This window comes from Parasteatoda tepidariorum, chromosome 9 (assembly GCF_043381705.1).
Source record: "Parasteatoda tepidariorum isolate YZ-2023 chromosome 9, CAS_Ptep_4.0, whole genome shotgun sequence".
In the NCBI taxonomy this organism is placed as follows: Eukaryota; Metazoa; Arthropoda; class Arachnida; order Araneae; family Theridiidae; genus Parasteatoda; species Parasteatoda tepidariorum.
Genome location: NC_092212.1, coordinates 80,605,922 through 80,630,756, shown reverse-complemented (window position 1 = coordinate 80,630,756; position 24,835 = coordinate 80,605,922). Strand labels below are relative to the sequence as shown.

General features: G+C 29.2%; 1 protein-coding gene across 2 annotated transcripts in view; it reads left to right on the top strand.

The window, feature by feature from the left end:
- Nucleotides 1-24,835, top strand: part of LOC107456559 (serine-rich adhesin for platelets) — a 199,613-nt gene that overhangs the window by 158,135 nt on the left and 16,643 nt on the right. For both annotated transcript variants that reach the window (XM_043044187.2, XM_043044186.2), the window contains exon 6: nt 3,599-3,765. In XM_043044187.2, coding sequence (XP_042900121.1) covers nt 3,599-3,765 — 167 coding nt within the window. The remainder of the gene's footprint in view (nt 1-3,598; nt 3,766-24,835) is intronic.

Genomic DNA, 24,835 nt, shown 5'->3' with positions numbered 1-24,835 from the left:
TAAAAACTAGCCTATATTTTAGTTTATCTATATTTATACAAAACAACTTATTTTCACAATTGTGCTTCTCCCATAGTTTAAATGGAGAATAACGTCTTTTTCTATAAGAGCTTATAATTTTTTTCAAATATTTATAAACTTTTTTTAAATTTTAAGAACTGTGTAGCCGTTTCATTTAAAATTTTCGAGCTTGCACTATAACAGGTGTTTTAAAAAGGACCAAAGATTAAATTATTTAAGGAATAACGGAAAACGAAAGAGCTCATTGATTTGCTGTGTTCTACTTGTAATGCCAGAAATTATTATTAAGAAATTTAAAAATTAGTTACAAAACTATAAAACAGATGGCGCTACTTAATTGTTTTCAAACTGAGACTACTTTAATATGTGGTGCAGTATGCGGAGAAATCTAACAGACGTCTGTGGAAATACTTTAGCTAAAATGATCTCACACACACCGGAAAAACCTTGTTTTCTAGTTTTTGCAATCAGGCAGCGCCGACTATTGAGAAACTTGTGAAATAATTTGGTTCTAAAAATGCTTAGTTTCCTAAGTAGAACAGAACAACCGACCATTTCTGTTAGTTCCGACCTTTTGCATTTTTTTTTGTCACGTGGACAAAATTGTTTAGACATAAAACATGTACTTTTATTGTTTAAACTTCAAAAGTTTTGACATTTTATTATGTCAAAAATTACACAATTGATTAATTAAATGTTATTACTGAGCTCTTTTTTGTATACTAAATATCTGATTACATTTTATTTATCCATTAATTTACTTTTACCAAAATTCAACTTTACTTCATCACTAATGGAAGCCATAATAAACGTTGTAACTGAAAGTTTAACTTAATTTTCAAAACTTCTTTACAGCACTTAAAAGAAACATAGCTATTTTTTTTATTCTATTACTTTTTTCTTTAATCGGTATTCCTTCATTCGTTCTAGTTGACTAATATAGGAAAAAAAGTAATTGCCACTAACGATTTGACCCGAGTCAATAGTACCATTTTTATTATAACACGTGTTGGCATCATTTCCAATCGCCAATGAATCGTTATTCTCTGCATACGGCGGCATCAAATGTTTACAGCTAGTATCAAAATAAAGTATTGGTCGTAACCAAGAGAATTGCGTCGTAAAAGTCTTCAGCCATGAAACCGGATGTTTTGTGGACTTGCTGTGCTGTCAGCCAGCTAACAGATAAGTTGTTTTCGTTATCATGTAATCCCGCCTCTTAAGTCCACCAAAAAGATCCGCATTAATATCTCTCTGTTGCTAAATTTGGCGAGATTCGATAAAAGTAAGCCAATCACGTAATTCCTGAAACATAACCTTCAATAATTATTGATAAAAAGTATTTAGCTGGCTCTAAAACGCAACTTAAGGTTTACTGAGATACTTTTCTTAGTTTTAAGAGAACTTCGAACATTAAATTTTACTTTATTTTTGGCTTTTTTTTAAAATCTAGAATGTTCTAGAAAGGCGGATTTAATTGAATTTATTGCTTCTGCTCTCTTCCATGATGTTGTTAGCGAACATTTAAATTTTTCTTATCACGATATTAAATGTATTCGATATCTCTAGTTACTTTTAGTACTGACTCTGTTGAAATTTTACTATCACGATATATTGATCCGCGATGGCTCAGGGGATAGAGCGTTCGCCTTCCAATGAGCCGAACCGGGTTCGAATCCCAGTCGATGCGAATTACGCATCCGGCTTGCACAGACCATAGTGCTGACATTAAATATCCTCAGTGGTAGACGGATCATGGGTTAGAGTCCCCTTGCCGTTAGGCTAACCGTGGGAGGTTCTCGTGGTCTTACTCTCCATGTAACGCAAATGCGGGTTAGCTCCATCAAAAAGTCCTCCACAAAGGCAAATTTCTACCAATACTCGATCTAGGAGTTCCTTTGTCTTCTGGATTGGATTCAAAACTACAAGGTTACGGAGTTGAACATTAGTAGTCGTAAACCCATAAAATTGGGTCGGCTGTTTAACGACGGTTAATTATAATAATTATAATTATAGTATAATTATAATATGATTATAATAATTATAATATCACGATATATAGTCTAGAAATATTGATATTTCTCGATTTATTGCGATATTTTCTAATCACAGATAAATAGAGTTACATTTTTTTTCATTGATCAATATTTTCATGATCAAAGTTAAATTTATCATCAATATCGTAATGGATTACTGTCAAAATCGTTAATACCTGACTCATTTTCATATTCCACGATTATCGTTGTCTGTAATTATCGCTGAATTAACGTCGTAGATCATTATCATACATTCAATATCTATTGTTTTACTTAATATTTACGATTTATAGTGAGAATACAATTTAAAGCAGCATTAGCAGGTTATTGTATAATGCTTAGTTCTAATCAGTTTGCTTAATGTGGTAATACTTGGTGCTGCGTTATAAAATATAAAAAGCTATATATTTTTTATATCTTACATATGGATAGTCAATTAATGGATAAACATTAAATTGTATATCCAAATGTTACTGCTTGAAAAAATAAATAATTAATAAATTCCTTACCGAACAGGGAAACTGCGTCTCTTAGAATCCCTTTTATAGGGATTAACTAATATCCATTTGTTGAAATTTGAACATAAAAAGAAAAACAATTATTAAAGTGAGTGCTTGCTGTGCACTACAGTGTGTAACAAGCCTACTGACGCAAATGAAAATATAAAAAATATATCAAATGGTCTGGAGATCATACAGTTTCTCTCTGACTTCTAATAGCTACACTATCCGGCCAAAATTATCCAGAGATCCAGTGTTACGGACTCGGAATGTTCTGAATCATATACTAATGTGATGATCCAACTTTTACCTCGTTGACAGCCAACGCACGTTTGGGGGAAAGCTTGTACCAGTGTTTGAAAGGTGGCCATAGAGCTGAAGTGAGTCCTGGCAGTGAGGATGATCGATTATATTGACTACATTATATGCGTTCTAGGTGTGATGTTTTTGTTGTTGTTTCTAATACCCAAGTAGTCTAACTCTTTGAGCCAATTCCATAAACTTCCAAGAAGACGTTCTGAAGAAACTTCGATCAACTTAAAATTAATACAATTTAAGATATACTCGGGCAATGGCCGAGAAGTCCTATTCTTTGTTTATACTTGTGAGAAAAACCCCAAGTGACCAAGGGAAAAGTAAAACGGGGTGTGTAAGTCTGCTGGCTTATAAGTCCTTCCGAAAGCAGGTGCGAATTAAAAAAAATCAGACACTTTTTTTAGACTTTTTTCAGTTGATTTCACTATATTTAATACAAAATATTAAATATCGTACTACGACGCGATATCAATACAAAATATTAAATATCGCGAAATCTACTGAAAAATGTCTGAACCAAGAATGCAATAAACCAAACATTATTAAAAAATGTGATTTGACCATTGAAACAACCGTTTGCCGAACTATTTTTTCCAACTTTCAAAAAACACTTTAAGCCCGCATGAGAGCCTTTCTTTTCTCTAAAGTCAATGTTAATAACCAAAACCACGGAAGAGTGTATGCTATAAAAACCATTCTAAAATTTCATTCGAATTTCTTTTCCAGTGGAACGAAGAATTCCCGCTCTGTCGAAGTAGATTTCATTCTTTATCTTATAAAATCTCCCGAAAAGATCGCCGTCGAACATCTGGCAAGAGTATTCCATGAAAAGTTGAGCACTAACAATACATTCGCTAGATACAGGGTGGATCCTAACAGAACAGCATTCGAAAGTAAGTTCTTTTTATGCTTTTATATTTATTTTTATACAACTTTTTTTTTTAGTTTTCGATTTTTATAAGAGGATATGGAAAAAGTCCATGATCTTATTTCGAAGATCAAGATTCGTAAGCTACTCAGAGTTTTTATTTAGTGGCACAGGAATTTTTGGAACTTAAAAGTTGTTCTATTTATTTATTTCTACTACTAACAATATGACTAGGAAAATAAATTTTAGTTTAAGTATTTTTAAAAAAAAAAATGAGATGGCTTGCAGTTGTTTTATTCGTGGAGCTTTTTCGTCTTATTTTTTACTATTAAATTTCAGTCTAAGGTGTAATTTCTCGAGGAATTACAATATGCATTTTACAACTGAAACAAAGGAATAAATTATTCTGCAGATCGAAGTAATGTGCACATTAGCTAGAGTGATCCGTTAAAGTGCCTTAAATTATTTCTTTTTTTTCTTAAACTGTCGATGAATTACAATGTGCATGTTACCACTAAAGTACAGGAATCAATTTTTCTGAATATCTAAGTCAGGGATGGCGAACCAATGGCACGCGTGCCATTTATGGCACGAGACACAATATTTTGGGCACGCCACCGCCGATCACAATTGTTATTACACTATGAATTGTTATTCCACAAATGTTATTACACTATGAAGCATATGAAACAATTAAATTAAAATTCACAAAAACGAACAAAATAAACAATTATTAATTAAAAAAATTAACAATTAATAACCACAAAAAACAAGCCAACAATAAATAACTAGCAAAAAAAATTACAGTCCTGCTTAAACTAACATCTTACAAGTTATAAGATCTTACAAGTCATAAGATAATATAAGTTATTTGTCATCTAATCTGCAACAGCAGAAGTCACACTGATGTTACTTTAAGTTGAATTACGCGTATAACTGAGACATTGCCAAAAAAATTTTTTTTTCATAGTAAATAAAGAGTTTTGAGTTGATAGTATTTGGTATTATTTTTCCAATAGTCACATAGTCAAAATTATTTGACGGCACGTCTATGACCTCATTAAACAATTTCTTGAAAAATGGCACGTTGGTGCATAAAGGTTCGTCATCCCTGGTATAGGCTATAGGAGCCGACGACTTGTTTGAAAGCCTTTGCTGCCAGGCTTAAACAAGAGCTGACGACTCCAGTTTGCAAAGAAGCGTAAGGATTGGATAGTAGATGACTGGAAGAGTTAAACCATGCAGACCAGGCTTTCAATTACACCATGCAGATGCCAGGGTTCGGATATGGCAAAAATAGCTTTGCAGTAACACTTAAAGCTGGTGGAAGCTACGTTATGGGTCCTTTGATGCCTGTGAAACAACGCATGAAAGTCCAAGTATTAAGTATTATCGCAGATCAAGTACATCCTGTTTTGCTAATGCAGTACCTAGATTCTTACAGCATATGCAGATTATGTTCTTTTAAGTCTTGTTTTTAAAAAGCAAACGAGCAAATAGGGAGGAATTGCTGAAACTTTATTTAAAAACATCTTGATGCTTGTTTCTAATTAAACTTAAACTGAATTGAAAAAAAAAACACCGCAAAGATTTTAAAAAAAATTCTGTAACTTGGTTACAGATTAAAGAGTAACAGTTCCGTTTTTAGTATCATTTTGTAAAATTTAACTTAAATTTAAACAACATGAAGTTTTTATGTATAATTGACTTTTTTATGTGCTACTTTTGCAACATACATGTTAAATTACGCTGTTGAGGTGTAAAAAAAATTCTGCTGCCGTGGATTCAAATTGCGTTTTTTTCTGCTTAAGTATAAATCTGTACCCCCAAATGTGTATACATTTTTTAATTCATTCTTGAAACGTATTCTAAGAATTCATATTACGGGTCATTTTTATTAAAAAACATCGTGTATTTTACTCATTTATAATTTATCTTATTTAATGCTAGAAAAGTAATATAATGATTTAAAACTTCTCACCTCTAAAATAACCTTCTTCAATTGTAGCTTTTACCTTTAAGCAAGAAAAAAATATTAGCATAAACCATAAGCAGAAGAAAATAAAAAGCAAATTTAGAAGTAATAAAGTTTGAAACAATTCATTTTAAGANACATATATATATACATATATATATATATAACATATAAAAGTGATAATTTAACGAGAAAAAGATGCATGGACAAAATTATTATTCGAAAAGATTTATAATTCGCTCATTAACTATATGTATATACAGCATGGTCTAGTAATAAAAATATGACTTTTTCTACGAAATAGAGAAAACTTTTTTTAGAATAAAAATTTAATATTTTAACGATGTAAATATATCTATATGTAACAAATAAGTGTAATTATTTAATGATAAAAAGAAGAATGGGCAAAAATATTATTCGAAAAGATTTAAACTTGACATATTTAAATATACAAACAGAAAAATAAAGAGCAATAATAAAAGTATGACTTTTAAAGAAAGAAAAGCTTTTTATGAGTAAAAATGCAACAAGTATATTAAATAACAAGCTTTAAGCTTTTTTAATTTTGAAAGTTAAAAATATTTATAAACTCACATACTATTGAAAATACAGGGTGGAGCAGAACTATATGTCAAAAATGCAAAGGCAGGTAAAGTAAAATTGATATTCTCTATGATATTAAAATAGTGTTAAATTTTACTATTATTATTAATATTCGAAGTTGTATTTAGAAATTAAAAAAAGTAAATTAAATGATCTCATGTAATGTATACGTAATTAATGCGTACACATTAATTGTTATATTTAGATTTTAGAAAATATAAAAAAGTAAATTAATGTCTTTTTAGGTGTTCTTAATTTATTCTAACATAACGTATTATTTTCGAGAATTTTTTCTCTGCCCTAGCTGGGACTCGATCTGCAATGTCTATCCACTACACAATAGTTAATCAATAGAGCAGAATTATAAATGCATTTGAAAAAAAAAATACTAGCAATTTAAATTTGACAAATCAAAACTATCTATATATAAGAACAATTTATTATTCAACATATTAAACTCTAATTAAATTTGCTACATATTTTTTTAAATTTATCAATAATTAACAATCAAATAATTATATTACTATCTACCAAATTATTAATCAGATAATTAATACACGAGAGAGATATAAGTAACTCAGGACTAAATGAAATCGAAACAAAATAACATTAATTTCTTACCCTTTTAATTTTAGCAAATGACTTAATGATGATCGCATTGAGCGGGAGCTGGTCCCAGAAATTAAACTAATTAGTTGAAATTAACACTGTGGTGTCGTTGACATTTTACAAGCACAAGAACGAAAACACGTTAGCACTCGCTCAAACATAACATGAACAGAACAGGAGAAAACGAACTCAGCTGATTAAAGCGTGAGGAAAGAAAAAGTTACTTTTTAGCTTTTTTAAAAATAGTGGTGACTCCTTGAAAACAATAATAAATTAGAGAAATAATTAAATTTAAATGAATTAAATGAAATGAAAATGCTGCCATCTAGAAACTGAAATTTTACAAATACTAAAATTTTAAATATTAATAATTCAAATTAAATGAAATTTAAATAATAAGGAAATAATAATAAGAAATGAAAATGCTAAAGTTATTAAGTCCAAACAGGGAAATTAATCGTCATTTAAATAAATAAGGCAGAATTGGATGAACATTTTAACTGACTCAATTAGTTATTCATTCAGTAAAATAACATTCCGTGAAATAAGGCCTTCCACGTTTTAACTGTAAAATATAAATTATTTAAATTCAATGTATCAATTTTTATTTTTTGCATTTTTTTATCGAATAAATGAAGTTTTTTTTTCTTCTTAAATTAGCTACATATAAATGTGAGAGATTCAGAGAAAACCATAAAAAAGCGCTTTATCTTAACTCACAAGAACACGTAACGTTATAAATTAATAAGTGTTGAAAAAATATTGTTTTTTTTTATTCATTTATTCATTTTTTTTTTGCTCTAATCCTTAGCGATCATTTCTTTTTCTTTTCTATTTCCAACTACGAGAAACTAACTGTAAGTGATTTTAATAACATTTTTACCTCATATGGTAATTATATTAAATTAACGAAAATGTTAGATTTTTTCATTGTTTTCAATATATTTTAAATGAATACTGAAAATTTTTTAATGTTTGTAGTAATAAAAATAATAAAAACATTATTAATAATTTTGAAGCCCTTGACTACAAAGAGTAAATAGTTTTGAATTAAAGAGGGGAAAAAGCACAAATAAATGTGTGACATATATTGGTAATAATTAATTGTAAGAATATAAATTTATATTTTTTGCACTTACCGAAATCAATCAATTTCTTCAATCTTGATACTCAGTAGAGTGACAGTTGATACCATTTGTCAAATGGCCAGTTGCTTCTTTTATTTATGTACTATAAATTCTTCTTTATATTCTTTTATATATAAAGAATATATATAAAGAATAAAAGTATATATATATATTTTATATATATATTTTCTTGAAATATATTCTTTTATTTATGTACTATAAAAAAAATTCTCCCGTCTAAATTCCCCCCCAAACTATTCGTTTTATTTAGTGTAAAAATTCCCCCCCAAGCTTTAGGTGGGCGCATCGTGCGCCCACCTCCCCCCCTGGTGGGGGCCCCTGAGTTTAGTAGTTCCAAGGATGAGACATCTCTTGTTTTTTCCCGAATACCCATTCGTTTCCCTCTTTTGTGCAGTTTAGTAATTCCAAGGATGTGACATCTCTTTTTCCCAAATGCCCATTTGTTTCCCTCTTTTGGCAAGTTTAGTAGTTCCAAGGATGTGACATCTCTTGTTTTTTCCCGAATACCCATTCGTTTCCCTCTTTTGTGCAGTTTAGTAGTTCCAAGGATGTGACATCTCTTGTTTTTTCCCGAATGCCCATTTGTTTCCCTCTTTTGTGCAGTTTAATAGTTCCAAGGATGTGACATCTCTTGTTTTTTTTTCCAAATGCTCATTCGTTCTTTCGGATTTCTGCAGCGATCAGTGCGAAGGCCTTCCCTCTTCTAGGAGATGTTGCTTCGACCACTAGTTCTCGTTAAAGTGGAAATAATGTCGTTGTTGGATGCACGTTACTGTACACTTAAAATAAAGCAAAACGTTCTTCACTTATTTACCGATATTTAAAGAATCAAGTTAATTCCTTCAAACAATCAGCAAATTGTTTGATTGAATTAATCATTTATCAATTAAAAAACTTTAATATGAAAGATACAAAGAATCAATTGGCTTAAATTATTATCACAGTTAAGGAAATTAATTTAATAGAATTTATTTATTTTTCGACATAAAAGAGTTAAGTTAATAATATCAAGCAATCAACTAAATATCTCATAGAATTAATCACCAATTAACTAAAAATATCGGAAAGGTGCCTAAATGTAATCTCATATAATTATTAAGAAAACTTGAGTGATTGTGTATTATTTTTCTGGTAATATTTGTTCAGTAAATACTACAAATGAATTATTTTTGCTAGGTCTTCAAATGACCTAATTTGTCTCACCTGCTTCCTAAATCTCAAAAATATCGAATATTTATGATGTAAATTGAATAGGTAGACTGAAACAATTGTTTATTAGTTTGTAATGAGCTGGTGACCGAGTGGTTAGCGTGCCTGACTACAGAGCCGCTGGTCGCGGGTTCGAATCCTGCTCAGGGCATGGATGTTGCTTTCTCCCTTCTCCTTTGTCCCTTCTCCTTTGTGTGTGAATGTGACCCACCCTATAAACGGGTTGTGGTTGTGGGCGACGCTGCTCCACCGCCGTGGCTTCGCCACAGGTGCACACTGGGCAACGAGAAGACAGTAGCAGTTCTGGCATTCCTGTGGCCAATGGGACAACCCTCAAGTGCCCGCCATTAAAAAAAATAGTTTATGAGAAATGTTGTATGAAATCTTTGAATTATTAGTTTACATTGTAGTTTTCGGCAACAAAAAAGTCAGTTTAATTAAATCTTAAGACCAGGAATAGTTAAATCATTTTAAATCTTGTTCTCAGTTGTTGCGATTTGGTGGTACACTCGGTTAAGGCGTCGCTAGCACCGCTTGTTGGAGAGCTCAGGGTAGTGGGTTCGATTCTGGCAATCGACTAAACAACCAGTGTATATGTTACGGTGAAACTCCGAAATCTGAAGAATGTCGACATTCACGTAGTCGCTTGGTGTATGTCCGAAATATTTGCTGAATACTCTTATTTCTGACTCTCACCGGTGAATGTCAACAATCACATAGTCGCTTTGGTGAATGTCCGAAATATTTGTTATATCCAATTTTATATTAGTTTAATCGTTAATATTATTATATTTATTTGATATATTTATATTTATTCTATATTGTAATACTTACTGACGATAGATTAGAAGAAACATCAGTGTTTGGAGTATCGGGCAAATATAAACCGGGCAGTGGCACTTAACCTTAAAAAAACATCAGTGTAGGGTTACAATATCGAATAAATGTAATTATATCCACTTATAAATTCATATCATATTGAATGTAATAAATATTTCGGACATTCACCAAAGCATATCTGTGATTGTCGACATACACCGGAGAGGATCCGAATGTAAAAGAATGTAATGAAATATTCGATCTTTCACCGACGTATTTGGTGTTTGTCGACATTCACCGGTGAAAGTCAACAACCACCGATTTCGGTCTTTCGCCGTGACATATATACACAGCAAAGTGCATGTTAAATCAGTAGTTGGTTGGGGTGTTGAAGTTTGGAGAGAAGGGTACCAGCTCCAGCACTGTCCACGTCGTCTGACCAGGGTCGAACTTACGTACCAATCCTATCCTGGCCGTTAAGAAATAAATTTCTAAAATTGGGGTTAGGTGATAGGCCATGGAAGGAGGATGTGTATGTGTGTTCTCAGTTGTTTCAGTCTTATTACAAAACGAACAACTGCACTCGCGGGACGGGAAATTTCGCGTTGGGTGAAAGTTGGTAAAGAAATAGTTCTCGACAATTTTACAACAGTAACTTGTGTACTACAATTTAAAAAGCTTGAAAAATTACCTGTTTGGTAGTTAATAAGTTGTTCTTATATCATACCAGTGCGATATAAGACTACATACGAGGTATGATTTTAGTATTACTTGATGTTTTAAACAACAACCACACCTATAACACCTGGCGAAACCAAAAAATGGAGGTATAGGGGAAAAGAATTTAGTGAAGAAAGGATAGAAACAAACTTTTGAACTTTCACGATATGGACTGTAATGTGCTCAACTGTAACTTATCTCATTTCCACAATTTAGTTCTTTTCTTAGAAGGAAATGCAAAGCCTTTGCGCAAATGTCTCTTTTGGAATATTACAGTACTTTTTTGTGGTTTCACACTGAGCCATTCAAATTAACTTGCATGCTTTTAAAATGTTGGTTTAAGCATCAAATTTAAAACATTTAATTAAAAAAATCAATCAATTCAGAACCTTTGTTCTGTTGTTGTTGTAGTTCATTTACATCGCACTAAAGCTGCACAATGGGCTATTGACGACGGTCTAGGAAGCATCCCTGAGGATGATCCGAAGACATGCCATCACAATTTTGATCCTCTGTGGAGGGAATGGCCCCCCAGCTTCGGTAGCCTACCGACCTGCAGGCGAAGTCGAGCACTTTACGGTAGAACAGTTTAGCGAGGACCAATACCGCACAACCTCGGTCCCTACGCAGACTGATCCAAGTGGTCACCCAAAACCTTTGCGTAAATGTCTCTTTTAGAATAGTAGAATGCTCTTTTGTGGTTCACACTGAGCCATTTTTCGTGGTTTCACATTTCACTCTGAGCCATTCAAATTAGTGTGCATGCTTTTAAAATGTTGGTATAAACAACGAATTTAAAATATTTAATGAAAAAAATGCCATCAATGCAAAACCTTTGCGCAAATATCTCTTTTAGAATACTACAGTACTTTTTTGTGGTTCACACTGAGCCAATTTTTTGTGGTTTCACATTTCACTCTTGAAATGCTTTGAAAATGTTGGTGTTAACATCGAATAGAAACATTTAATAAAAAACTTTCAATCGTGTATGCATAACTATTAAGCTGTTTGAAAACATTTTTTAAAAAAAAATTAATATCAATAAAACTTGTTATCCTATTGTTAATTCAAATTTATTAAATTTTTTTGCTGTAAATATGGAGACATCTTCATATATTTCCTATTGTGTCAGCTGTTTTTGAACATAAATTTAGTGTCAGTAAAACCTTCCTTGTTGTGAATTTATGGCTTATGATAAGAGGAAAAAACAACGATGAAAGAAATAAAAAAAGTTTTTATTTGAAATAGCAGTTCCATGTCACATTTTTATAGTAGATTCGAGAATCAAATATTTATCTTCCGAGCCTCTTTAATGGTCTGCCCCTAAAAACTTGGTCATAAAATATTAAAGTATTTATCTTTTTCACTATTCGGTATCCAAATGCGTTTCTTAAATAAAGTTCTTTGATATTCAGTGACGGTATTATAGCGTTCGTAAACTTCACTTTCGAATTTAATTGAAGAGCTTAGTTGAAGAACATGTTATGAGATCTTTGGGAACACTCAAAATGTTGAGTTTGAAGACATGTAATGGCCTGCTTTATGAATAGAATATTCAGCCAAACTATTACGGAGGGGAAATTTTTTTTAAAAAGAAATTTGTCTTGTAAATAACTTTCTGATGTTCTTACGCGTTTTGGAATTGTTAATATTTCATTTAACATGTTCTTCAAATAACATGTTCTCCTATTAACTTTTATTATACTTTTTAGTTATAAATTTCTTACCAATTTCTATAGCGGTTTTTCCAAGTTTTGTAAAAAATGTTCTTTGATATTCAGTGAAGGTATTTTAGCTTTCGTAAACTTCACTTTCGAATTTAATTGAAGAGCTTAGTTGAATAACATGTTATGAGATCTTTGGGAAATCTCAAAATGTTGAGTTTGAAGACATGTAATGGATAGAATATATAAATAGAATATTCAGCCAAACTATTACAGAGGGTGAATTTCGATAAAATAAAAAAAAATATGTCTTGTAAATAACTTTCTTATGGTCTTACGCGTTTTGGAATTGTTAATATTTCATTTAACATGTTATTCAAATAACATGCAATTAACTTTCATTACACTTTTTAGTTGCAAATTTTTTACCAACTTCTCTAGAGGGTTCCCAAGTTTTGTTCCACGGAACTAGTATTTTACTTGCATACTTTCTTAAAAATAATCGAAATTTTAAACAAATAATGGATAATTAATAGGTTTCAAAATCAGGTTTCAGTCAAATTTCAGATTTCAAAAAATATAACTAGATTAAAAGAAAAATCCTAAATCTCAGAATCCCCCGGAATCCGCGGAACACTTTTTGTAAACCGCAGCTCCGGAGTAATCAGCTGGATATCTAGTAAATTCAACTAGAAATGTAAAATAATCGGCTAAGATGCCTAAAATAATAAACTAGATACTTTAAACAACGGAATATTATAGAATAGGCCAGATTATAAAGTGATTCCAATTAAGAATTGGTGATTTCTATGACCAATTAAATCAGCAATTCAAATCAACTGGCTCACACTAATTATGTTAATTTTAAATAATGTTTTACTAAATTAATATAACAGAGAATGTTTTTAGGATAAACAAACTATTTTTCCCATTTATATTTGCAGAACTTAGTTTCGTCATATTTTAGGAACATAATATTTTGAATTTGAGAGCATGTTTTATTCAAATGAAATATCGAAATATCCTGCCAGAATTTGATGGAGCTCATTTTTCAACGAAAAGTGTGAATTTTAGTGTTTGTAAACACCACTTTCTCATTTAATTAAAAACTTAGTGATATTTTGTAAACAGTTAGAATATTCAGTTATAAACCCCTTATAGTTGGAATCGGAAAATTTTGGTTTATGTTACCAAGTTTAAAAAAATGCAGTTTTTTTTTTAAAATAGTAAAATAGCTTCTGAAAGTTTCTCTACAGATTTAATAAAATTGGCTGAAATTTCACTTAATATATGATTTTATTAAACTTCTAAGTTATAATTTTGCCTAAGGGCTGATCTAGAGTAACCACCTAGATATCAATAGTTTTCTATCTAGAATATCTAATCTCTGTTCTAGAATGAATCTGATCAAAAGGTGATTCGAATAAAAATATGAATCCATTTTAGTGATTCCAGTAATTAGTATTTTAATTAGTGATCCCAATCAACTATTTGAAAGCACTGATCGCTAAACTGATTATCAGCCTTTTATTATTCAGTTTGAAATAAATCTATTAAAAAGTAATGCAACTTTGATAATCGGTCGATTTCAACAAACTTGTGAGAATCTAAATATTCAAATTCATTTGAAACAGCTCAGTCAAAGAAATAGATTCGACTTTTTTTAAATAAATTCATTTTACTAACTGATTGACATCAACTTACCTAAACGCACTCACTTAACTTAAAACAACTTTTTCAAATAAATAAATTCGATTTTTTTAATGATTTAATTAGACTAAATGGATAAGCATTAACTTATTTAATTGAAGTTATCAACTAATTCATTTAATCAGCGAATTACTAATTCGATTAATATGAAATGTACGTTAGGATTTTTTGAAATAAGTTCCTTTGACTAATTGATTGACATCAGCTTATTTAAATGAAGTTCTCATTTTATTTTGAAACTATCATTTCAATTATCTTTGGATCTGAAAATTAAAGACAAAAGGATTGAAATCATTGTCAATATGAAGGTTCAGTCATATCTGCGATTTTAATCATTAATTAAGAGATTATTAATTAACATCCTTTACTCCAAAGTAAAATAAATAAAAAATTTAATTTCTCTAATCGAGTATTTTTTGTAAGAAAAATATTTAAAATCGTCATCTAGTTTACTCCAAATGCAAAACAAAAAAATTCAAAGATTTTCTTAAAGATGTTTAAAATCAAGTTATCAAGGAAAAATATTTACTTCAAGAAAACAAAAGAGCTTTTTCGCAGATTTTATTAAATAAAATCATAATTTATTATGTAAATTGCAAGCTAAATATTATTTGAAATGGATGAAATTCTGTGATATTTTATGTAATATTTAAAATTACAATTTGAAAAAAATCTTATTTTTCAAGAACAATATGCCTAGAGTCGTTTTCCCGAAGAATGTTTACACTTTTATATTTTTCAGTTAATAAAATCAAATTTAAATATTTAAATGCACTTTTCGTGCTTAAAAATTCTTTATCAAGGATAAATTCTAAGCTACGCAGAATTCGGAAGCTAGTTTTAATTTATTCCTTATGGTAACCTGGAAAGGAAAATAAATTTAAATTAAAGCAACCCTTGACAACCAATATTTCTTATCTCTTGTCAACAAAGTGCAAAAATGGCTGTTTCAAACAATAGACTACATTGGATTAAATAAATTACGTAAAAAGCATTCAAAAAAGTAGATAAAAAAAAACTTAAAAATCTTTTGATATATAGTTATCTACTCTTGATGACTAGCAAGCGTTGTATGTATCATTTTTGGTGAGTGTTTAAATTATTTTGTTTAAAAATATTTTTCTGATTGTTTATATTCTATTGCTGTTTTAAAACTGTATCTTAAGTATGTTAGTTCGTTTATGCATTAATGTCGTAACAAACTTTTTATTTTTAAAGATTGCATTTTACTATTTCTAATACTGTTAGCATTTAGTTCAGTTTCTAAGATTTTATTTAAACATATTAAAATTGCTACGATGGCTCTAAATTTATAATGTTTGCACCTTTTTTGTTTAAATTACTTTTTAGTCTAAAAATATTTTCTGATTGTTTATATTCTAATACTAATTTAAAACTAATGATGTAAGAGTTCCTTGATGCATTAATGATGTAACAGATTTCTTAATTTTAAAGATTGCATTTCGTTTCAGCGTTTTATTGCTACTTACATTGTTAGCATTTAGTTAAGTTTCTAAGATTTTATTTAAACATATAAAATTGATACAATCGCTCTAAATTTGTTGATAACTTTTTATACTTTTTTTGTGATTGTTTAAATTATTCTTTTGATTAAAAATATTTTTTTTAATTGTTAATATTTTATTACTATCTTAAAACTACATTTTTGGTTAATATCATAGCAGACATTTTAATTTTAAAGATTGGATTTCGTTTCTATTGCTGATATTGCTGTTAGAATTTAGTTCATTTTCAAAGATTTTATTTAAATATATTAAAATTGATACTATCGCTCTAAATTTGTTGATAATTTTATACATCTTTTTTGGTGAGAGTTTAAATTAATTTTTAGCTTAAAAATAATTTTCTGATTGTTTATATTCTATTAATAATTTCAAACTGTAGATTTAGTATGCAAGATTGTTCGTTAATGCATTAATGTTGTAACAGACTTTTTAATTTTAAGGATTGCATTTCGTTTCTATGTTTTAGTGCTGCTAATATTGTTAGCACTTAGTTCAATTTCTAAGATTTTATTTAAACACATAAAATTAATGCAATCTCTCTTAATTTGTTGATAATTTTATGTATATTTTTGCTGTATGTTTAAACTATTCTTTTGTTTAAAAATAGTTTTCTGGTTGTTAATACTCTATTACTATTTTAAATTTTAGATTTAGACAGTAAGCATAAATGTCCTAACAGTCTTTCTAATTTTGCAGTTAACATTTCGTTTATATGTTTATTGAGATTAAAACGATATAAATTAAAACAATATTTGGATTAAAACAATATATAAACGTATCGAGATTAAAACAATATATAAACGCATTGCGTCGAAAACAATTATTTTAATAAAAATTATGTTAAAAAATGTTAGTTTAATCGTTTTAATTCTGAGATGAAGTTATTTAGTTCTGTAATAATATTTCAATGTTAGTAGCTCTAAATTATATGCTATATTTAGAGTTTAAAACAATCATTCTAATTGCATTCTTGTTTCTTTTTTTTTTTTTTAACACTAAGGTTCGTATGAACGATCAATTTATAAGTGATTGATGTAGCTGAAGCTCTCATCTCTTATAAAATGTCAAATGTGGTAACATATTAAAAAGCTTATTAAGTAAAATTGTTCTTAAACATGTTAAAGTTGCAACAGCGTTTCTCATTTTGAAGATTGAATTACTTTTTGCTGTTTTACTGCGTTTGATACACTACAAATTAATTTAGTGAATAAGAAAGTTTTAAACTTATTATAATTCCTTCAATGTCTGTATTTGTTATATTTTGACAAAGCATTTTGTTCATAAGATTTATCTTAAGCCTATAGAGATTAAAAATATCATTTTTTGAATGTTTATATATTAAATTGTTTATATTTATTTCGAATCTATATAATTGTTTCGAAATAATTCACACAATCTCTACATTTCTTATATTTTAACAAAGCATTTTGTTCGTAAGATTTATCTTAAACGTATAGAGATTAAAAATGTCATTTTTTGAATATTTATATATTAAATTGTTTATATTTATTTCGAATCTATAAAATTTGTTTAAAGAAATTTTTTTTTTTTTTTTTTTTTTTTTTTTTTTTTTAAATTTTACCAATATTGCATCTATAGTTTTTACGCTTTACTTTACACTTGGGCAATTTATTCTATTTTTGATAATTGTGTTTTTTCTTCAATTCTCTGTTTAAAAACCAAGTTACATCAGTTATTTCGATTCAGAATATTTTATCGAAATGAAGCATAATTTCTCTTATTTATTGTTGTTAATGGATCTTTCTAATTTTAACAATTGTATGCATATTTTAGCTGCTTTACTGCTTTTAAATTTTTTCTGTTGGATTGGTTTTGGTTTTATTCGATTCAACTTAAAAGAAAAATACATAGAAAACATTTCCTCATTTGTCTAAATAGCAATGCTTACGATTCCTCCTCCCCCCCCCCAGTGATTACAAAATAGCAGCTAAATGCAGTGATTTATCTTATATGTAGGGTTAGGATATGCTCTTATATACAGGGTTAGGATATGCTTACGTATAGGGTTAGGATTTGCTTATACGAGGTGTGATCAAAAAGTATCCGACTTTTGTTCATAAAATAAACGTTTATTATAATAAAATTATTTAATACAAATCCCCTTCAAAGTAGTCCCCTTGAGCTGCCACACACTTCTCCCAACGCTTCTGCCACTGTTGAAAGCATCGCTGGAAGTCCTCCTTCGGTATGGCTCTCAGATGGTCTGTCGCATTCTGCATAATGTCTTCTCTGGTCTGAAATCTGGTCCCTTTTAGTGGCATTTTCAGCTTTGGGAAAAGCCAAAAATCGCAGGGAGCCATGNTTAATTTTAAACATTGCATTTCGTTTCTATGTTTTAGTGCTGCTAATATTGTTAGCATTTAGTTCAATTTCTAAGATTTCATTTAAACATATAAAAATAATGCAATCTCTCTTAATTTGTTGATAATTTTATGTATATTTTTACTGTATGTTTAAATTTTTCTTTTGTTTAAAATTAGTTTTCTGGCTGTTAATACTCTATTACTATTTTAAATTTTAGATTTAGACAGTAAGCATAAATGTCCTAACAGTCTTTCTAATTTTGCAGTTAGCATTTCGTTTATATGTTTATTGAGATGAAAACAATTTAAATTAAAACAATATTGGAATTAAAACAATATTTAAACGTATCGGGATTTAAACAATGTAAACGCATCGGGATTAAATCAATATAAACGTATCGGGATTAAAACAATATATTAATGCATTGCGTCGAAAACAATTACTTTTATTTTAATAAAAATTATGTTAAAAAATGTTAGTTTAATCGTTTTAATTTTGAGATGAAGTTATTAAGTTCTGTAATAATATTTCAATGTCAATAGCTCTAATTTATATGCTATATTTAGAGCTCAGAACAATAATTCTAATTGCATTCTTGTTTGGTTTTTAATTTTTTTAACATCAAAGTTCGTATAAGCGATCAATTTATAAGTGATTGATGTAGCTGAAGGTCTCCTTTCTTATAAAATCTCAAATTTGGTAACATATTAAAAAGTTTATTAGGTAAAATTGTTCTTAAACATATTAAAGTTGCAACAGCGTTTCTCATTTTCAAGATTGAATTACTTTTCGCTGTTTTACTGCGTCTGATACACTACAAATTAATTTTGTGAATAAGAAAGTTTTAAACTTATTATAATTTATACAATCTCTACATTTTTTATATTTTAACAAAGCATTTTTTCGTAAAATTTATCTTAAACTTATAGAGATTAAAAATATCATTTTTTGATTATTTATATATTAAATTGTTTATATTTATTTCGAATCTATATTATTGTTTAAAGAAGTTGCTATTTTTTTTTTTAATTTTACTTATATTGCACCTATAGTTTTTATGCCTTACTTTAAACTTGGGCAATTTATTCTACTTTTGATAATTGTGTTTTTTCTTCAATTCTCTGTTTAAAAACACAGTTATTTCGATTCAGAATATTTTATCGAAATGAAGCATAATTTATCTTCTTTATTGTTGTTAATAAGTCTTTCTAATTTTAACAATTGTATGCATATTTTAGCTGCTTTACTGCTTTTAAATTTTTTCTGCTGACTTGGTTTTGTTTTCATTCGATTCAGCTTAAAAGAAAAATGCATAGAAAACATTTCCTCATTTGTCTAAATAGCAATGCTTACGATTTCTCCCCTCCTCTCAGTGATTTCAAAATAACAGCTAAATGCAGCGATTTTTCTTGTATATAGGGTTGGGATTTGCTTATATATAGGATTGAAGTTATATATAGGGGCAAATGCACCGAAAATCGGGTGGGGATGACCAAAAAAAAAAATTTATTCGCATCCCAGGGATACGCGTAATTCTCCATCACGAGAAAGAGAAATTCTTATCCTTATTATTAAATTGTAATGGTAAAATTTCTATTCCATATTCTGTTCTATATTATTGTTTTTTACTATTTCTTATTACATTCTTATAATTTCCTATTATCCTCTTATTAAATTTCTTATCATTAAATCCTTATTATAAAATTTCTATTCTATATTTTATTCTATTTCTATATTACTATTTCTGATTAAAGATTTCTTATTATTGCATTCTTATTAGAAAAGTTCTATTGTAATTTCTATTCTATTTATATATTATTATTTCTTATTATCTTAAAAGAAAAATACATGGAAAACACTTCCTCACTTGTCTAAATAGCAATGTTTATGTTTCCACTCACCTCCCCTCCCAGTGATTTTTTTTATGACATAGCTAAGTGCAGCGATTCTACTGAGGCAATATATAGCATAAGGGAAGGAATCACATGTCCCAGGGGTACGTGTATAAATCCTTTATCACAAGAGAAAAAAAATTCCTCTTATTAAACTAGATATTAATTAAACTAGGCTAGATCTTATTATTAAATTTATTCATCTAATTTAACTTGAATTTTTTCAGAAGAAGAAAAGGAAAACAATTTTGAGTTAAATCGATCGAGAAATTTCGGTTTTAATTACTTTGAATTACTATAACTGAATAATTATTCAATTAAATTTTTTCCTGCTCATAAAATATTTATTTGTATGTATATCTCCAAAATAGAGATTTGTATCTTTCTAGTACGGACATGCTTTTAGTTTTTTAAAAAAATGACTTAGAAATTCGGAAGTTCTGGTTCCCGAAGACCTGCTACTTTAAAAGTCTAGCAGAATCGCTGTAAACTGACATCTAGTATAGAGGAGTAAAATTTAGATATCCTTATTGGAGTTAAACCACTTTTTTTAAACAATGGGATACATGCAAGTGACGTAGTATAGGTATCTTGATCCTGATTGGTTGTTGAAACGTGGCATTTGTTTACGTTAGCAGCTGTTCTTTCCATTTCGAGTAAAGCCCGCCAAGTATCAATTCTTTTAAGTGACACATTCTAAATTCTTTCACAAAGATTCTTCCTCAGAGATTTCATTTTTTTTTACTATATATTTGCACAGAGACTTAACACAAAGGCAGGCATGAAGCCATATGGAAGATAAACAAATAATAAATCTAAGTTAAGAAAAATAATTATATTTCAACTATTTCGATGTGCGATACGGTTCTATATTTAATTAACTTATCGTTAACTAACATTCTAACTTATGTAGAGTAACTTAGCTCAACTTTAGTACGCCATTTTGCTGCTAAGGATTAGCTGGCGTTGATGCCATAGATCACATGTGTGGCTATATCTTCTTGAAGTGCAAGTAACCAATTTTTCAGCCTTATATTAATTATTTCTGAATTCAGCTAGTTGAAAATTCTTACTTTTTTTTGGTTCTAACCTAACATGATGCATATTTTATACGAGAAATATTATTAAAAAACTTCTCTGAAATAGAAATAAAAAGTAAAATAAATAAGAATTTTATAACTGTTTCTCCTGTCGTAATTCTGCCTTCTTTGCTTCGGAGATGGTTTTTATATATTCGCAGTTTCAACAAACTTTAATTTATTTTTACTCTAAAAAGGATTTTATAAAATGTTTGTTTAGTAAAATTATTTTCTGCATTTTACTCTTCCTGGGGAAAATAAAATTAGAGTAATTTCTTCCTGGATATATTGATTTTCTTCTTCAGAAATGAAGAATTCCTGGTTTGTTAATTTAGACCAAAACTCGTTGCCAAGGTAACGTGTCGAAATCCTAAAATATGAGTCATAGAAGTAGGAAATAAAAGCATTTTAGGAAAAGGAGTAATCTTACATTACGAACGCTTTTTTTTTTCTTCTTCCGAAATATAATTTGTATTATTTTATATTAATTATCCTTGTCCATGCACCATTATATAAATGTTTTTTTTTCCACAAAATTGCCTACTCTATATATATTTTTTAAATTTTAGTCATCGAAGAGTCCGTGTGGGAAAACAAATTCGCAGTTTTACTTAAAAAATATTTAAATATATTTTTTTCAAGCATACATTGAATCATTTCCATCTGAAAAATAATATGTCTTAAAAAATGATTTAAGATTTGAAAAATTCATTGAAGAAACACTGAAATAAAAAGGAAAATGCATCTTCATCTGTTAAGGAAAATATTTTTTTTTCTAAAATATCAATATTAGTTACAAAAATCGTCAACAGATGACGGTTGAAAAAACTATTAAACACTATTTTCTGCTTTGTTAGAACATTCCATCCAACTGAAATTTTTGCATAGATGTCCTTTCTGACTGCGTTGTTGCCACAAAATGTAGATATTTTGAAAACGTTAAGAGTTTTTGTTGCGCCATCTGTTAGCAAAGTTTGTATCTAATTTCGAAGCTGAGTAATTTCTTATACAGAATACGCATCTCTATTTCCATTCTTCTTTAATTATTTTTTCAAATCGCTTGCTATTTTTGGAACTCCGGCACGACTTGCATCTCTTAAAATTTTAACCATTGTACTCATTCTCCTATTTAAGACCTAACTAAAGGAGTTTCTAACTTTTTCTCACTTTTTTAAACACTAAGCCTAATCATTACGAAGTGTAATATACCCAGACTTATGATGACGAGGTGTAATATACCCAGACTTATGATGACGAGGTGTAATATACATCTGTAATATACCCAGACTTCTGGGTATATTACAGATGTAACTCTCCAAAAATCCCTTCCTTTTCAGAACACTAAGCGATAAAAGCGTTTTTTTTTTTAATTTAAATCATACGACGCCAATTTAACACCGCCGTTTTTAATTTATAGGATCCGTAACAGGCTTGTATAAAGAACAGTTGACTTTTAATATATTTTCAAAAAATATCAATTTAAAAAAAAAATGTGCAAACGGCAATGTGCAATGTTTGCAAATATCACATTACAAATTTATTTAGATTTGTTTATTAATTCTTTAAAAAAAGAACAGTTTTCATAAAAGAAGTTTAGAAAACAGAATCGAATACCATGTTCATTTTCTTACACACGCATTTCGAACAATGTTCATTTTTTTATCGCTCATTTCTAGCGTTATTCATTTTCTTAAACACGTATTTCAAGCTTTTCCCATTTTTTTTCCCTTTAACTTTCGAACTATGTCCATTTTCGAGTTCTGTCCATTTTTCGTTGCATGCATTTCTAGCTGTTTTTATTTTCTTAAACGCTCATTTCGAAATATGTTAATTTTCTTAAACTCTCATTTCAAGTTTTGTCCATTTTTTAATCACGCATTTCGCGCTTTGTCCATTTTCCTAAACACTTATTTCGAGTTATGTCCATTTTTTAGGCACTCATTTCGAGTTGTGTCCATTTTCTTAAACACTCATTTGGAACAATGTCCATTTTCTTAAACATGTATTTACAGCTGTATCCACTTTTTAAACACTCATTTCTGACGTTGCCCATTTTTTTAAATGCATATTTCGAGCTTCGCCCATTTCTTTAAACACCCCTTTCGAAATCTGACCTTTTTCGAATCCTGTCCATTTTCCTAAGGTATCCTTTAGAACTGTGTCCATTTTCTTAAACACTCTTTTCGAACTATGTCCGTTTTGTTAAACTCTCATTTCTAGTTATGACCATTTTTTATCACGCATTCAGGGCTACGCCCAATTTCTTAAACACACATTTCGAGCTGTATCCAGAATTAAAATAATAAAATAAAAAAACTCACCGACGAATTATTTTGAATTTTGGTGCCATAAAAAACCACTCATTACAGAATTTAATTTATTCTAGTCTTTTTTGCTTCATTTAAACTTTTCCAACCTTGATGAAAATCAAAAATTCTAATCATTCTCGCATTCCCATTTTGTCGTACAATTTTGCACTGCAGTAAATTTAATCTCCAACCATATGTAATCATTACAATGATTTGCATCGTTGGTTTAATTCTGCGTTCGGAATTAGAAGACATTCGTAATCCCCAGTGAACAGCAACTGGAAATGAAATGTATAAAACAATATCCTCCTCGCAAATGCAATCAAGCACTAAGACGAATAACTACCCATCACTAAATATCAACGTTCACTCGGCATTCAAACAAACAATATCCTATTACCCAGCGACAACTCTCCTCGGGATATATCGAATTATTAGCCTGGACGCCAGACGAGTTTTAACCTAGTTTACCCCCATCTACAGTATTTGGTAGACTAATTTAGTTTGTTTAAAGCTATCATGTCGAAAACATTGTGGGAGAATTAATGGTAGAAGTTTCCTCTTTTCTACAACAACAAAAAATATATACTGGTTGAGTGTTTTAGTTGAAAGAAAAGGAAAGTTTACTTATATTATGTTTAGTACTATAGTTCGAGCAAATTTTCTTGAAAAACTGTTATTTTAGCAAACAAATATCGTTTTAGATAACTGTAACTTTTTGGTTTTTGTTGTAAGAGCAAAAATACGTTTAATTTTTGTTTCAAATACTTTCTACGTAATTTTTAAGAAAATTTAGGCACATAAAAAACATTAAATAGAGTAGCACAAAAATTGCTTTTCTAGCAAATTCCGGCACTTTACTTAGTTTCTATGTTGAAATGATGTATTTCCATGTTCTTTAGGATAAAACTCACTAAAATTATATCGTTTGCTACAAGAACCTGCAACCATCGACCATATTTTGAATAATTGTAAATATTAAAAATTATTGTGTAAAGTTTTTACGAAAATAATTTTTTTATTGGTTTCGGAACATTAATCACCGATTATCAAATACCGAGTAAATTTCTACAGTCCCTGGCCAAATTATTAGTCGCACTATAAAGATTCTATGTAAAATCTTAATTATCAGATGATACTATACAGCTTTATTGTCTTTATGTGACTGAAATCGGTTTCACTTGTTTTTGTTGAAGTATCAATTGGTTAAATTAGACGACATATAATATAAATTCGACGATTGGTTAAATTAGACGATATATCATGTAAATATAGAATAGTTGTTATATCAGGTATTATATTAGTATATTATAATAATTAAACCAAATTATCAGACGTACTGTAGTTTCTTAATAATTACATGTTTCGCACGAATTTATAGGCAATACCCTTAGGAAAATTTGCCATAGGTTTGCCATAAAAAAATGCCATAGGATATTCCTATGGGGTTTTGCCTATGGCAAAAATTTTGCCATTCAAAAAAATGCCATAGAATATTCCTATGGGG